At 36.2% G+C, this 15,367-nt stretch overlaps 2 protein-coding genes; both read right to left on the bottom strand.

The window, feature by feature from the left end:
* Nucleotides 1-12,595: 12,595 nt before the first annotated feature.
* On the bottom strand, nucleotides 12,596-14,580 carry GSBLH_T00003936001 (uncharacterized protein; the record flags this gene model as incomplete). The annotated part of the gene is made up of 10 exons (XM_013042766.1): nucleotides 12,596-12,941; nucleotides 12,971-13,118; nucleotides 13,150-13,239; nucleotides 13,274-13,571; nucleotides 13,602-13,710; nucleotides 13,745-13,862; nucleotides 13,894-14,059; nucleotides 14,095-14,223; nucleotides 14,257-14,520; nucleotides 14,551-14,580. 10 exons carry the CDS (start codon nucleotides 14,578-14,580, stop codon nucleotides 12,596-12,598), a joined length of 1,698 nt encoding a protein of 565 aa, XP_012898220.1.
* Nucleotides 14,581-14,881: 301 nt separating this feature from the next.
* GSBLH_T00003935001 (uncharacterized protein) lies at nucleotides 14,882-15,310 on the bottom strand (the record flags this gene model as incomplete). XM_013042765.1 has 1 exon in its annotated part: nucleotides 14,882-15,310. The coding sequence occupies one exon, from the start codon at nucleotides 15,308-15,310 to the stop codon at nucleotides 14,900-14,902; it is 411 nt and encodes a 136-aa protein (XP_012898219.1). The 3' UTR covers nucleotides 14,882-14,899.
* Nucleotides 15,311-15,367: the final 57 nt, after the last annotated feature.

Raw genomic sequence — 15,367 nt, 5'->3', positions numbered from 1 at the left:
TATTATTTTTACTATTGTCATTTGTAAAATCATCACTTGCATTACAATAAAGGCCGATATATAAAACAAAAGTACAATAACAAAGAATAGGTTGGGTTTTGTATATTTCATAATTAAAATAAACACGATAACCTTTGATAGAATAAACAGGGCAACTCCAATCCAAGATTTCACTCGATTTCAAAACGGATTTGCTTGAAATGACGAGTCATGTTAAAAACGGACGAAACGAAGCTTTAATCAGATTGTAAACCATGTTAATGGAAAGCGGAAGAAATCGATTCTCATATTGTTGGAAAGTTGCATTACCTGGGAGAATTCAATGAAAAGCGAGAATGAGGAGAATAGTAATTCAATAATAAGAAAAAACGGATAGAACGCTGATCAAAGGAATCTGGTAGAACCACATACTTGAGGACAACATTCACAATTGAAGGAACCATTATGATTGAGTTGATAAGAAATGGAGACAAATTCATAGTTTCGAATTGAATTCCTATCTATGGCGGAGAATTCGTGTATGATGAATCGAACGAATCGTTTCTTCGAAATGGTCGAGGATATAGGATCGATGAAGAAACTCGGATTGCTACTCGCGAAGTGGAATGGAAAGATGGAGTGGAAGTGAGTGGAAGAGATCTCTATGATGGATGGCATATTCATTCACTCATTGACTCACTCAATATTACTTGTTTATTTAATACTATTGCTATGTTAATCACATTGCATTTCACATTGTTTTGTTGATCAAATAGAAAGCAAGGTTTTCATTCATAGGATTCATGGATTCCATCCATTATCATATTATTCAATCGATTGTTTTGTTTAATGATACTATGATTCCTATTCACCATTTCAATCTATGAACCACATTCCTTTCTCTGCAATATCATTCTTTGTACTCAATATGGATGATCATTGTGACAGAAGAGAATCGAAGTATCAACAGAGAATCAATACAATAATCCACTTGTCTAATAGAAATGATGGATTTTGCATTCTACATACTACTGCCATACTCTCTATTACGAATCTAACCATTCCAACAGTATTCACTATTGTGAGTTCGATTGTTGCAAAACAAGATTAACAACCACATAATTGATATATTTTGAAGAGCATATATCCATAATAGACTTAATAGAACAGCCATTCTGACATGAGAGAGTAAAGGTGATCAAAATGCGTAATAATTTACAATTATAGCTATAAGTATTGGAAAATAACACAAGAATAAATGAATAGATAGAAATGCACCGAAATAATGAAAAATAGAAATGGGTGGAGAAAATGTAATTTTATCCTATGTATTCTAGTTTGTAACACACCAGCATATCAAAGACATACTAAATAATCCATGACGTGTGTTCTATCGAGAAATAATGAACCAGATCTTGTTTCCAAAAAGCCGTTTTACCATATTTCTTTTCATTTCCATGCAAAACATTACTGATTTTGTCAATTCTGTTATTAATAACTATCATACTGATAGTTCCATTATTCAAAATGCGCAAGGATTCTTGGGTAAAGAATGGAAACCAAATGGCTGGATTTCACTCATATTGAGTAATAGAGAATGTATAGTATTACAATTCAATAATGGAGTATTCATGAATCAAGGATTTGTGGTCAATGAGCAGAAAGTGTTGAAAGTGTTTGGAAATCATCAAATTGGTGCTATTTCATATAATAAAAAAGCTGTAACAGAAGGAATCGTGGATTTGGATCATGGAAGTCGATTTGAAGGCTTGGTATTGACAGAAAACAAGTTTGGAATTCCATTTGGATATGGTGAAATGTATGATGATGATGGAATATTGATGTACAAGGGCATAATGATCAATTGGAAACGATTTGGATATGGAACGAGTTATCATAATAATGGATGTATTGAATATGAAGGATATTGGTGTGATGATAAGCGATTTGGAAGAGGAAAAGTGTATGATCGATGTGGTAAATTAGTAAAAGAATGTAACTGGTACGATGGAATTGAATGTGATATTGATGAAAAATATGAAGGAGATGGAAGCAAACCAATGAATATCGGAATCAAACATTTGAAACTGAGTGACAATTGTGTATTGGTTGATTGGAATGTTTCATTGTTGTATAATTTGGAATCAATCGAAATCGGCAATGAATGTTTTGAATCAGTGCAAACATTCAAAATCGATGGATTGAATCGATTGAAAACTATCAAAATCGGAAGCAATTCATTTAATCAGACAAAGAATAGTTGGAGAAATGTTAAATCAAAATCATTCTACATATTGAATTGTGAATCATTGGAATCCATTCAAATTGGTGAATTCAGTTTCAGTGATTTTGGAGGCGACTTTGAATTGAAGAATCTACCACAATTACAATCCATTCAAATCGGGACAATTGAAAGTAGGTCAGACAATTTCTTGTATAGTTCATTTGTGATTCGAGGTATTGATATGATATTGAATATTTGAATGATGCATAGATCTTCCAAATTTACAATCCATTACATTAGGTTATCGCGCATTCTTTTATTCCTTATCGACAATAATTGAAAGTATTGAATGAATTCGAATGAAATGATTGATGTAGATCTTCCATCATTACATTCCATTCAACTCGGTTATCTGGCACTTCGTGGAAGATATTGGGATGATTCAGCTTCATTGATAATGCGAAGTAATAATGAATTGATTGGTTATGATTTGCTTTGTAGATCTTCCAAGTCTAACATCAATTACTTCTGAAGGATATAGTTTTTATAAACCTCGTGTAGTGATATTGGCAAGTATTTCTGAATATTGAATATTGATAGTATTTAGATATTCCAAATCTTCAAAATGTCAAGCTACCTGATTCATTCGAGTGGGTTCGATCGAAATCAATTTGGAGTATAGTTTGATTGATTTGATTTGATTCATAGATGTTTCTTCCATTCTCGCTAATCTTGTCCACTAAATCAAGCATTAAATCTATAATTTTGATTTGATTTGATTTGTTCAGTGATTCGCCATTGTTTAGGAACATTTCCATTGATTGATTGATTGATTGATTGATTGATTGTTTCAAACCGATTCTTGATCACAATTCATGATTCTATAATTATCAAAATATCAATCCTGCCTGATTATTATGATGTTCTTCTTTACCATTTTAACAATGATACTGGATTATGATTGTTGTTTCAATCAATCAATCAATCAATCAATCATTGTTTTCGATCATCATCATCATCATTATTATTATTATTATTACCAATGACCCAATGATCACATATTGAACATTCACAAATAATGAATCCAATCTACCAATAATAATAATAATAATAAGAATAATAAGAATAAGAATAAGAATAAGAATATACAAATGATGGTTTGAATAGGTTTGAACTAGGATTTGTTCAATATTGATAGGAAACTGCTTGCTTCGAATAATAATCATTATCATAATCATGAATAATAAGATTGGATTTGCTAGTGACACAATGGAATGGTTGGAATCGATTGATATTGGATGATTATTCACATTTGTGAATCCATTGTTAAATCGGTAGATAATACAATACAATACAATACAATACAATAGAATGATTGATATTGAATTAGGATATTGATTTTGATTTATTGAATAGGAATCGATCACTGTATACATAGAATAGAATAGAATAGAATAGAATAGAATAGAATAGAATAGAATAGAATAGAATCCGATTGAATAGCATTGGAAATCATATTGGATTCACCATTCAATCAATCCAACTATCACTCATTTGTTTCTTTGTTTGTTTGTTTATCAATGAGTCACAAAACATGGATTTATCAATTTGATAATAATGGAATCAAATCGGATGTGTTTGATACTTGATAGTTGTAGTTCGTAGTAATATCAATCGTGGTTTGACATTTCGATATTTGGATGGAATGTCGTATTCTTCAATATCACACAAACCACTCATTCACTCACTCATTCACTCAATCAATGGATCAAAGATAGCTGATTCAAAATGCAAATGAATGTTGAATATCGTAAAGAATCAATTCATCATTCACACTCAATAATACTGATAAGAATAGAAAGGCTCTTCAATCCATTGATCGATTGAATGATTGATTGAATGAATGGTGTGTATTTGGTTAGTTTTCGATTTCCATTCATCATCATCATTATCATCATTATTATGATTGTATGATCATCCACATTATTCATCGGTCTATTTCAGCATATTGAATACCATTAGATCACTTTGGTATTGTTGATCATGAATAGAATGATTGGATAGGATCGATCAATCAGAATCAGAATCAGAATCAGATTGATGATGAGTATTCAACCATCAATCCTCGTGATTATTATTATTATTATTAGTAGTAGTAGTATTTGTTTTTGTTTTTGTTCGATTATCAATGATATAGAATCGATCGAATGATTCATTGATAGCGATCCAATCGACTGATAGAATTATACAATTGATTCGATCGAATCCGAATGGAACAATCACTCAAACACATTGTAGTCTCAATGGTTGTTTTGCAATTGAATCGATCGAGATTCATGAAATCATTATGTTCGATCATTGTATTAGCTGGAATCTATCATTGTACTGTATTGTATAACAATACTCTTATTTCTTTCTTTCTTTCTTTCTGATCATTATTATCATCATTATTGATATCATTCAAATCATTAGATCCCATTCGAACAAGTCAATATGGAATCAGCATTTGATAATCACAATACAATAGTGAGGCATATTGTGAGAACCATTTGTGTTGTGGTTTGAATATGAGTATTTCGATAATGGCCTTTCTTGGAATCCATTGTTTGATTGTATATTCAATATGCTGTTTGTGATTGTACACCGATGAATCCACAAATCACATATTTCGAATGAATCTTGATCGAACGACTTCAATCGAATCGTTTTGACAAGATTCATTGCACTTAATCCAATTGAATCAATAGGAATCGACACAATCCATATTTGTTTGTTGAGATAGTATTAATTTGATAATACTCAATGATTCATTATTCTTTTGTTTTTGTTTTTTGATGTTGCTTATCTATTTTTGATTATTCCATTTTTCATTTGTTGTTGTTGTTGTTGTTTTTCAACTTTTAGAATTGATTGTAGTTCATTTTATTATATCATTTTCGATTTTGATTTTTAGTTTATTCTTGTTTGTTTTGCTATTATTTAGTTATCTTTTCTTCTTTTTTCTTTTGTTTTGTATTATATGATTCTAATTTGTTTTTAGTTTTTCTTTTTAGTATTTTCTTTTTCTCTATTCTTTTTTTATTTTCTAACATTCATCCTTTATTATTCATTATCCACCAGACAAATTGGATTGTGTCGATTCTTATTGATTCAATTCTCATAAGGAAATATGTGATTATTTGTTTGGATTGTTCCATGTTTTGTTTTGCTTATTTCTGTTTGTTTTCTGTTTATCATCATTATCATTATCATTATATATCCATTTTAACCAATCATAGAATCAATCATGTGCCATCAGTTTGAAACAACAATATAAATTCCACAGATCATTGTAAAATGAACCAGATAGAATTGTTCCAATCATAATCAATCGAAATGTGTTCCTATTAAACGAATCAAATCAAATCAAATCAAATCAAATCAAATGATCAAGCGGAATCGAATGAAACACAATGAATCAAATCAAATCAAATCAAATCAAATCACCTAACAAGATAAGATAGGATCAAACTTACCAAATGGAATTGAAATCTATGAAAATCATATGAAATCAATTCCATTCTATTTATCAACTATACTCGAATCGATTTCGATTGAACATACCCCAATGATACAAGTAGATTGACATTTTGAAACAGATTTGGAATATCTATTTACCATCTCTGTTCATTATTTAAATCCACTTTCCAATGTCACCAAAACGAGGACAACAGAAACTCCATTATACAGAAGTTAGTGATGTTAAACTTGGAAGATCCAAAACAAATCATAACCAATCAATTCATTGTTACTTCGAAGTGTCAATAAAGTTGAATCATCATCATCCCATCTTTCTCCCCTACCTTCCAGTATCCGATATCATATGACACAAATTGTTTTTCCTTCTTATTCATTCATTCATTCTGTTTTCCTTCATCACTCACTCATTCATTCATTCATAGATAAATGGATCATTGATTGTCATAAAGGAAACACTTGATTCTTTGCTTTCATTGATTCCATTTCTTCTTTTGTTGACAAGGAATATTGTTATCGATTTTGATGGTTTGGAATCAATGAATGAATGGTAGGGGAGAAAGAGAGAAGTAGCAATAGCAGCAGCAGCAACATCCACAGCAACAACAACAACAATAGTAGTAGTTTTAGTAGTAAGCAATGGACCAAACTATCTATCAAATGATTTAATCAATAATCAGAACCTACAATACGAAATCATTTCAAATCAATCCGATTGATGTTTCGTGGCAACAATCAATCTTTCCATGCAAACCGACAATCAAATGATCTTCTCTTCATTTATATTGAAATCTGAATCGATTCACATAGATTCATTCAATTATGTGGATTGTTTGAAATTGATATGCATTCTTGGTATTTGTTTGTTTTCACATATCGAGTTTGTTCTTCATTTCGATCATTCCACATAACAATCTAATTGATCTATTATCCAGAATCGATCAGTAAGTATTATTGATTGATTGATTGATTGATTGATTGATTGATCCATGATAATAATAAGACTCATATTTCCAATAATATGACTATTATTATCATGGATTTGGTTCTTTCCTTATTTCTCTATTAAACTACACATATGATTGTTTCAATATCTCTTTCTATGATGATTACTATTTTATTATTAATCATCAATAGCTATGGACTATTCTCACATATTCTTCTTTTTCTTATTCCTCTGACACAACTTGTTCATTCCTTGAATAGTGCGATTCATTTATCGATGTGTGTGTGGAGCATGAATGAGATCAAGGAACTATGGAAACTAGCAAAACGAAGAGGTGCATCTCGAGTGATCATCAATGGATTCAAACGAAACATATACTTCATCGATCTTATCTATTTCTCTTCAAAACAACACAAATGGATACAAGAAGTGTTAGGAAGACAAAAGAGTACTGGATTCTACAAGAATCGTGGATACAAATATGTCCTTGTATGTATTGATGGATATTCGAAATACCTGATGACTCGGAAACTGAAGAGCAAGAGTGCTACAGAAGTCACTCATGCGATGAAGGATATCATTCAAACATATGGTGAATCACCAAAGCATATATGCTCGGATCGAGGTACCTAATTCACCAATGCCATCTTTCGTACCAACATCTCGAACAAGTATGACATCAACATGTATCACATGGATTCAGCGAATAAGGCAGTACTAGCTGAACGAACAATTCGAGATATCAAGGAACACATCATGGTTCCTTCATTCCATTCAATCAATGGAAAGGTGTATGGTTCGACTTGATCGATGGTGCAGTTCGTAGACACAATGGAAGGAAGAACAGAGACACCGGATATACACCCAATGACATTTGGCTTAACAACAACAACGATATCTTGTACATGGAGAAAACAGAACCATCCAACATGACAGCAAGGGACACAACACCGCAATTCGATGTGGGTGATTATGTTGGAGTGACATGAAGACCTCGCATTCTGGAAAAGCGATCATTGACGAGCAAATGGTCTCAGGACTTAATTGAAGTTGTTGACATTGACGATCACATCATGCCATTGATGTACGAAGTGAAGAATGTGGAAAGCGATAGCAGACAGAAGTGCTATCATTGGGAACTGCTGGCTAGCAAATGCAAACCACAACCAGCACCACCCATCACTCAATCCAAGAGTGATAAGGAACCCAATGCATTGAGAGAGGCAGCAAGATCACATCGACCCATTACGAGCACCCAGAAGAAGAGACAGAAGAAACAACCTGGCTCATGTGTTCGAAAATGATCGTGATACTCTTCACACCTCCCAGACATACAAGAGAAGGGATATTCGTGAATGCAGAGATCGTATGACTCTCACTTGTCCATTCGATTCCATTTATCAGTTTGGTATGGGAAAGGGTCACAAGATTGTTGAGTGTATCGATGAATGGCACATCGAGCAATGACACACCATCCATTGAAACATTCACCTTGTATCCCTTACCCACAATCGATTCGATATAATCATAATGTTTGATAAGGACATCATTCTCATTGTAACATGGAATCGATGTGATTATGAGATATAAAGCAAAAGGTAATTCAAATTGGCATTGATTATTGAATGGTTGAGTGGATGTGTGTGTATGTTCAAACAGTGTGGCATTATTGACTTTCACTAAACATCCAGAATGTGTCGTCTATGAATACTGAGGAACGCCATGCATTGTCTCTCGAATTAGCACATGATGACCTTCCTTCTCGGGCATGTTGATGAGCATGTTATCGAGCTTCTTGAATATGTAATTGTTTGGATTGCTGCTGAATATGTACAACATTTATCGATTCAATTTACTTTGGTTGATTTGGTTCATAGGAGTTAACATTCACACCCTTGGGACGCGCTCCATTTATTTTCGAGTATGTAAACATGTTAGTTGGAAATGAGTAAAGCCCAAGATTATTGTGGAGTCAAAAATCTACAAGCTGTTGGCAAACTCAACATGTGGCAAATTTGTGGAAACTGTGCTAAAACGAATGAATGTGAAGTTAGCCACCACATGGAATGACCGCGAGGATATCATTCAGAAGCATGAATATGAAATGATCGCAGGTCCCACCATGTATTCTGGAACTTGATTGGTATTATATTGAATACACCGGTGAAGATAGTTGTGAAGCCATTCTTTATCGGATTTGCTATTTTGGATATGTCCAAACATATCATATACGATTTCTCCTTCAATATACTCAAGAACACATTTGATAACGTGGAGTTACTGGGACAGGACATAGACTCGCTCATCGTACAACTGAGTGACATGGATAATTTCGTTCACAAGATGTGTGATATGTACAAGTCATTCGATTTCTCAGAGTTGGATAACACGAGATACTTCTACAGACAACTTGTGAACTATTACGATCAGGAGGTGGACAAAAACAAGTTTACATCACTCTCATCATTCCTCAACTTCTACAAGAAGCTGTCGTGACCCATTTTGAAGGACGAGCACAACGGACATCGCATCACCGAATTGGCAGGACCCAGACCCAAGATGTATTGTCTGATTAATGAGAAGCATGTGATACACAATGCACCAAAGGGAATTCCACATTATGTGGCAATCTATGGGGAAAGAATGTGTATGAAGAATATCGATTTGTACAAGCGTGTACGTGAGGTGTAGAGAAAGAAAGATGCGGTGATCGACGGTAAATTCAAAAGCATTCACAATCAGGCATTCACAATTAGCATCATGGAGCAAACCAAGACACTCATGACTTGCATGGACAAAAGAGATGGATTTTGGACGACAATGTGCATATATTGGCCTTCGGACATTACCGGTTGGTAAATATGTAAAGACAAGCTAACATTAATTCACTTGGAAGATCGGCCACAAATTTCCGCGTCAAACACGCTGTTTATGTTTTGGGTATTCAAAATAAGCGAAGGCTAACATTTCGTATTTCATATTTTATGAAGATAAAAAACTCAGGTTATCTGGGGCGAGCAACGGTGATCGATGGAAATAAGGTCAGATAAACAACTTTGGGTGCGGAAATAGGGGTCAAAGGGGCGTTTTTGGTCGAAAATGGACGAAAAATACCGAAATTGATTTATGCAATACAAATGAATAACTATCAAATGTGATATTTAAATAGGCAATTGAATAATAATAAAATGAGAACGGCCATATCTGATGGAAAGCGCCCTAACCCGTCCGATCTAGGAAGCTAAGTCATCACGAGTCGAGTTAGTACCAGTGTGGGTGACTCGCTGAGAAGTCTCGATGCTGTTCTTTTACTATTCTTCTGTATTTTAAATTCTTATTTCTCTGTGTGCTTTTTAGCGTTTCTTCTCCTATGCTGTAAAAAACCATTGGAGTGAATTAATGAATGGAATTTTTTATATTATGTCTCAAAACTCTCTCACCAGTTTGCTATATTCTTATTGCATTAGCTTAGGATATTGGTATGCAAAAACCACGGGCACAAAACCCTATTTTACTAAGGATAGATCCGTGCTCATTCCATACAACACTTCAAAATCAAACAAGACAATGACGAATCGATCTTGGCTTTTCTCGAAGTGAGTTACTGGTTTTCCTTCTCTTCATTTTGTTCTCTGCCTGTCGTAACTTTTTTATTCATCTCAGAAATGTCCATTTGCTGCTTTCACGGTGTAGCCAACTCACAAACCTCTTGCCGAGTGATTATTTCTATAGTACGAAGAAAATATAATACTAAATCATTCCCACCAGAATCCAAATCGATATTGCTCCGATATGCGTGTAATAATATCACGATTTCTGGATTGCTATAATTCGATTGTTGCTCAAACTATTCTTGTAAATCGATTATAAAAATGGGTGTATGAAACCATTTGTTTCAAAGGGAAGCACAGGTAAATAAAAGCCCGTATTTGGCTATTCCATATGTTTATCGTATTACAAATTCAATTTCATAAAGAGGATTCTTTTCAGCCACGTGAAATCATCGCTGGCCAACCACATTGCAGAAATGAGAGAATACAAAAAGAACTCGATAGCGGCAGACTCGAAACAACATATAATCGACTTTTTCAGTTCAAGAAGAAAAGAAAAGAGACATAAAATGGAAAAAACCTCACATCGTTCCACAATAGGATTATTATTTATGATTATACAATCGCGTTATAATCGGCTCGCAAGAATTGGAAGTTGCAAAAGAGAATCGTTCTAATCCGTTCTATACTATTTCAACAACAAACAACCACAATGGCTACTCTTGGGAAATGAGTGGAGTCGCATGAAGCGCTTCGATCGAATTCTGGCATTTCACACTCATTTGATTCGAATTACTATCACTTACAAACTATTTATGACTGTCGCTTCACTCAACAACTCACTGACAGCTTTGAAAACATCGCATTCTTCTGTGGGAGAACTCCATTCGACTTTAATATCGAATACAATATGTCGCATATTCAATAGTCTTCAGTTTACACGCCGAACTGATCACATCTTGCCTTCGCTTTCGAAGTTCTATGAGCTCATCCTCCTCTGACTCTTTTTTTCGATCTTTCTCCCTACTCTCCATCGGAGCTGTGGAATCTAATGACGAATAGTCTCTTATTTGTTTCTGGATCAAAGAAATTGATTCTTATATCTATCGACACGCCGAATGAAGCATTCGTGATCCTTTGTCCAATTGATATGCTGCTCACCGTCGATTTCGACAAGATTGTTTGGATTTAGATCGAACTGGACGTCGATCTGCAGAGTGATGAAAAGAAGGAGACAGTCTGCTGGAGAGCCTGCCTCGAATAGTCCCTCCAACACGAGGGTGTTGATCATATTGTTCACGTGATGATAACGATTATATCTGTTATACTCCGAAAGCGCCTCGCGAATTCGATAGAACTTGAGCAACCCGCGGATATACATGCCTAGAGAGAAATCGAAGGGGAGAGGAGAGAAGCACCGTGGGTGAGGAAGAATTCTTTCTCCGATTTCCATTGGACGCGATTGCAGCACTCCCATATTATGGAGAAAACCGCGGGTTGTTGACATCTATGGAGGTGCGGGGGATGTATCAGAGGCAGGAGGGGTTGAGAGAAGAGAACTAGGAATGAAGGGAGAGAGCAGGTGAGAAACGAGATTGGTTTGCTAGAGGAATTAATCGATCTTGAGAAAATGATCGAGTTGATGTTCTGTAGAGATTGTAGATACATTTGTTCCAAGACCGTATAGTGAATTGAAAAGAAAAATACAAGAATGGGCACTGAAATATTGTTCTGAATCACATAATCCATCGTCTTTAGCTACTACATATTACTGTGGAGCGTTTCTATTTAGATCATATAACATTTTTGATCAGCTATTATTGTCTTGCATTCTTCTTGACTTAGTTTTTCTCTCTATACTAAATTAACATGGCTCCTATAACTAATATCCATTAATTTATCTGACTGAGTATGGATATTGTGACCCGTAGAGCTGCACTAATAAGTACCAGATGAAATATATTCAGTCGTTATCCGTTTTTTTACCACATCTAAGGCATTTTCAGAAGCATACATTCTTTTCAGATGATTTGCCACTTACCCCTCTATTTGAATCGTATTTATTGTTTATTATAGGGTGCATATTCTATGATCAATAACATTTCGTTATTTATCTATGCCCATTCTCTTGCATTTTTTATAAACTCGAACAATTCTCAAATAAACACATCAAGCAAGAATCTATCTTCTACCCTTCCTTCTTCTCCACTTATTATTATGATTGTTGTTGTTATTGTAATTGTTGTTCTTCTTCCCCCATCGATTTCCTTTCTTCTCTTTCCAGTTTCTATTGTTTTTATTATTATTATTATTATTATTGCGGTTATTCTCATGAATCGAGTTACTGACATTCAGAAGATCCGCAGTAACTGCAAAGGACTACAAATTATTACGACCTTTGATCGCAACATGCAGAGGATCCGCCACTCGCTTTCGCTTCCATTCCTTATTCTTCTCATCCTCCTCGTGCCCGCGCTTCGCTTCCTCCGGATTTGATTTCGGTTTCAATGCATCCGGAATCAGATAATCAGGAATATCTCGCAAATATGCTATCGGACGAACCAACTGCTTTGAGAGTCCATGCTGCAGCAGCTCTAATTCGTGGGGATTGTCTTCAAAATGCATCTTCAGCTTTGAACTATTCAACGCCTCTTTTCGCAACTGCATCATTCTCGTGTTTCGAATCAAGTTCGGCGTAATGCCTCGCTTCACACCCTCCACTCTACTCATTAGATCGAACCAAACCGCCTCGACCGATAGCTGAACGACTCGATCTGCGAGATGTCGAACGGAAGTCGCTGCGGAACGGGATGTCCATCCCGCGGAGGATTGTACTTCTGGATCTCGGCCAGAATACGTTGATCCTTGTCCGAGGTTGGTACGATGAAAGAGAGCGCCGTGCCTGCGTGTGGAAGGGATGAAGAGACGTGTACCCAGGTTTCCAGCTCGCGCCGTTCGGCCGATGCGGTGAACGTAGTGCGAAACGGAGGCGGGCATCGAATAGTTGATGACTGCGGCCACGTCTAGAGAAAAGAAGAAGAGAAAAGAAGAGGAAACTCTCGAAATCGATTCCGCGACTCACGTTATATTCGTCGTTTTGCGTCTCTTCGGTTTCCTTCTCGGGCTCAGAAGAATCTTCTAGGTCGAAGTCGTCACTGTCGTCCTTCTCAATTTCAGAATCCACGTCCTTCTCAATTTCAGAATCTTCATCCTTCTCGTTTTCAGAATCTCCCAGCAGCTCGGCGTCTTCCTTCGCATTGGTTCCACTGTTTCCACCATTCTCCTCTTTCTCGCTGTTTTCTGGAATGGACTGCGCCAATCCCTCATCTGTGGCGATCAAGTAATCGTACATTCCCTAGGCTCAAACTCTCTCTTCCAAACCTACTCGATTGAACTGATGAATAATGTTATTGCGAGACAAAGCAGGCAACTCGTTATTCAACACCACCGACTTCATAGAGAATCGCTCCAAGAAAATACTCAAGAAATATCCACTATGCGTTACTTTATTCCTTTCAAAAAAGCAACAAGTTCAACGAGTCCACAAAAATAATCACTTTTCCTTTCAAAATATGCAAACGAAGCAGCGCATAGAGCAGCAATGCCTTCTTTTCCTCAGACACCTCGATGAAAAACTCATTCAAGTCTACCTCATCACTCCAAACCATTCCTCTTACTCGTGTTTTCCTCCTCCAACTTCACGGTCACACAATTATGCAGTAACTTCTGCTTGAGCAGCGAAACCTCTTCATTCAGCGTAGCCGACAGAATAATATTCTGGCAAGTTGCAGGGATTCGCTCCACCACCTTGTTCATATCTTCCTTATACCCATACGAGAGCAACTACATTCATTATGATTGAGTCATAATCGCTCTACCAAATCGGCCTCGTCTACTATGAAAGTGTGGATGTTTTTAAGAATGTTATCGCTGTACAGTTTTAAATGATTCAACAGCATCTTGGGAGTCGAAATGACAACATCCGTGTATTCGTTCAGATAGCCCTTCTACCACTTATGTGAAACGAACGCAGCTTCAACCTGCTGATCCGCGCTGCTCAAATGCAAAGAGACGACATTGATGACGTTACTACAGTAACGAGACAAGGACCGAAAGCATTCGTAGGTTTGGACGCAAAGCTCTTTGGAAGGTACTAAAATGACAGCTTTGATTCCGTCGGTTGTATTGGTAATGGAAAGCAACTTTTGAAGGGTGGGGATTGCGTACGCAACAGTCTTTCCAGAACCCGTGCGAGCCTTAATTAATACATCCTTCCCACTCAGAATGAGAGGAATCGATTGTTCCTAGTCATTACCTTCTCGCGTAAGTTCTACCTGAACCAACGTCGGATGAACGTAACCCATCTCAGTTACCGCCTTCAGAATTCGCTTATCAAGACCTAGAAGTCAAAACGGCTGTTCCCAACACAAACCGAATTCGGAAGAGTCAAATTGCTTCTCCTCACTTGTTACTCCATTAACAATTGAATTTTCGCCTGTTTGACTCTGCATTTCCTGCTTTCTACAAACTATTAGTATCTGAACGTCCCAGATTCGTCCCCATTCTATCTCTATACCTTTCAGACTATTGAAGTATTATCAAATCAGGAATTAAGAGAAAAAAGCGACCGACAAAAAAGTCCGATTTTCTGGAAACAAACAACGAGTAAATCAAAAACACTTATTACTGTGCGCTAGATTGACGCTTCATGGGAGCAACTAGATTGTTCGGTATGACGCCCTCATACTGCCATTCACAACAATGAAATACCTTTTCGTCCTCCGTGTGGATTGTTCCGGACTGATTAATTATTTGGAGAGTGTCCCTCTGCTGCCTTCCCATATCCACTGCCTCCCATCGTATTGTATAGTACTTTTCTGGATAGGCAACCGACCATTTGAGCTGCGTCGCTACTTTCATCGGCAGAATCGCTCTGTTCTCGGGATTCTGCTGTCGGCACCACTCAATCAGAGCATCATCGTATCCCTTCGATGAGGTCAATTCGATATCGCTATTGACTGCGACGGGACAGAGAGATGCCCATTTGAGTCGGGCTGCATTCTTTGGGTGAAACACGCTTGTAGGAGGTGGCATGCAAATCCGTTCGGGTTGAGTCAGCAAACGGTGTAGAATAGCATTCAAATAAGTAAA

This window comes from Blastocystis hominis, assembly GCF_000151665.1.
Source record: "Blastocystis hominis, Singapore isolate B (sub-type 7) whole genome shotgun sequence assembly, scaffold_5".
Lineage (NCBI taxonomy): Eukaryota > Bigyra > Opalinata > Blastocystidae > Blastocystis > Blastocystis hominis.
This window is presented reverse-complemented; position numbering and strand designations above follow the sequence as displayed.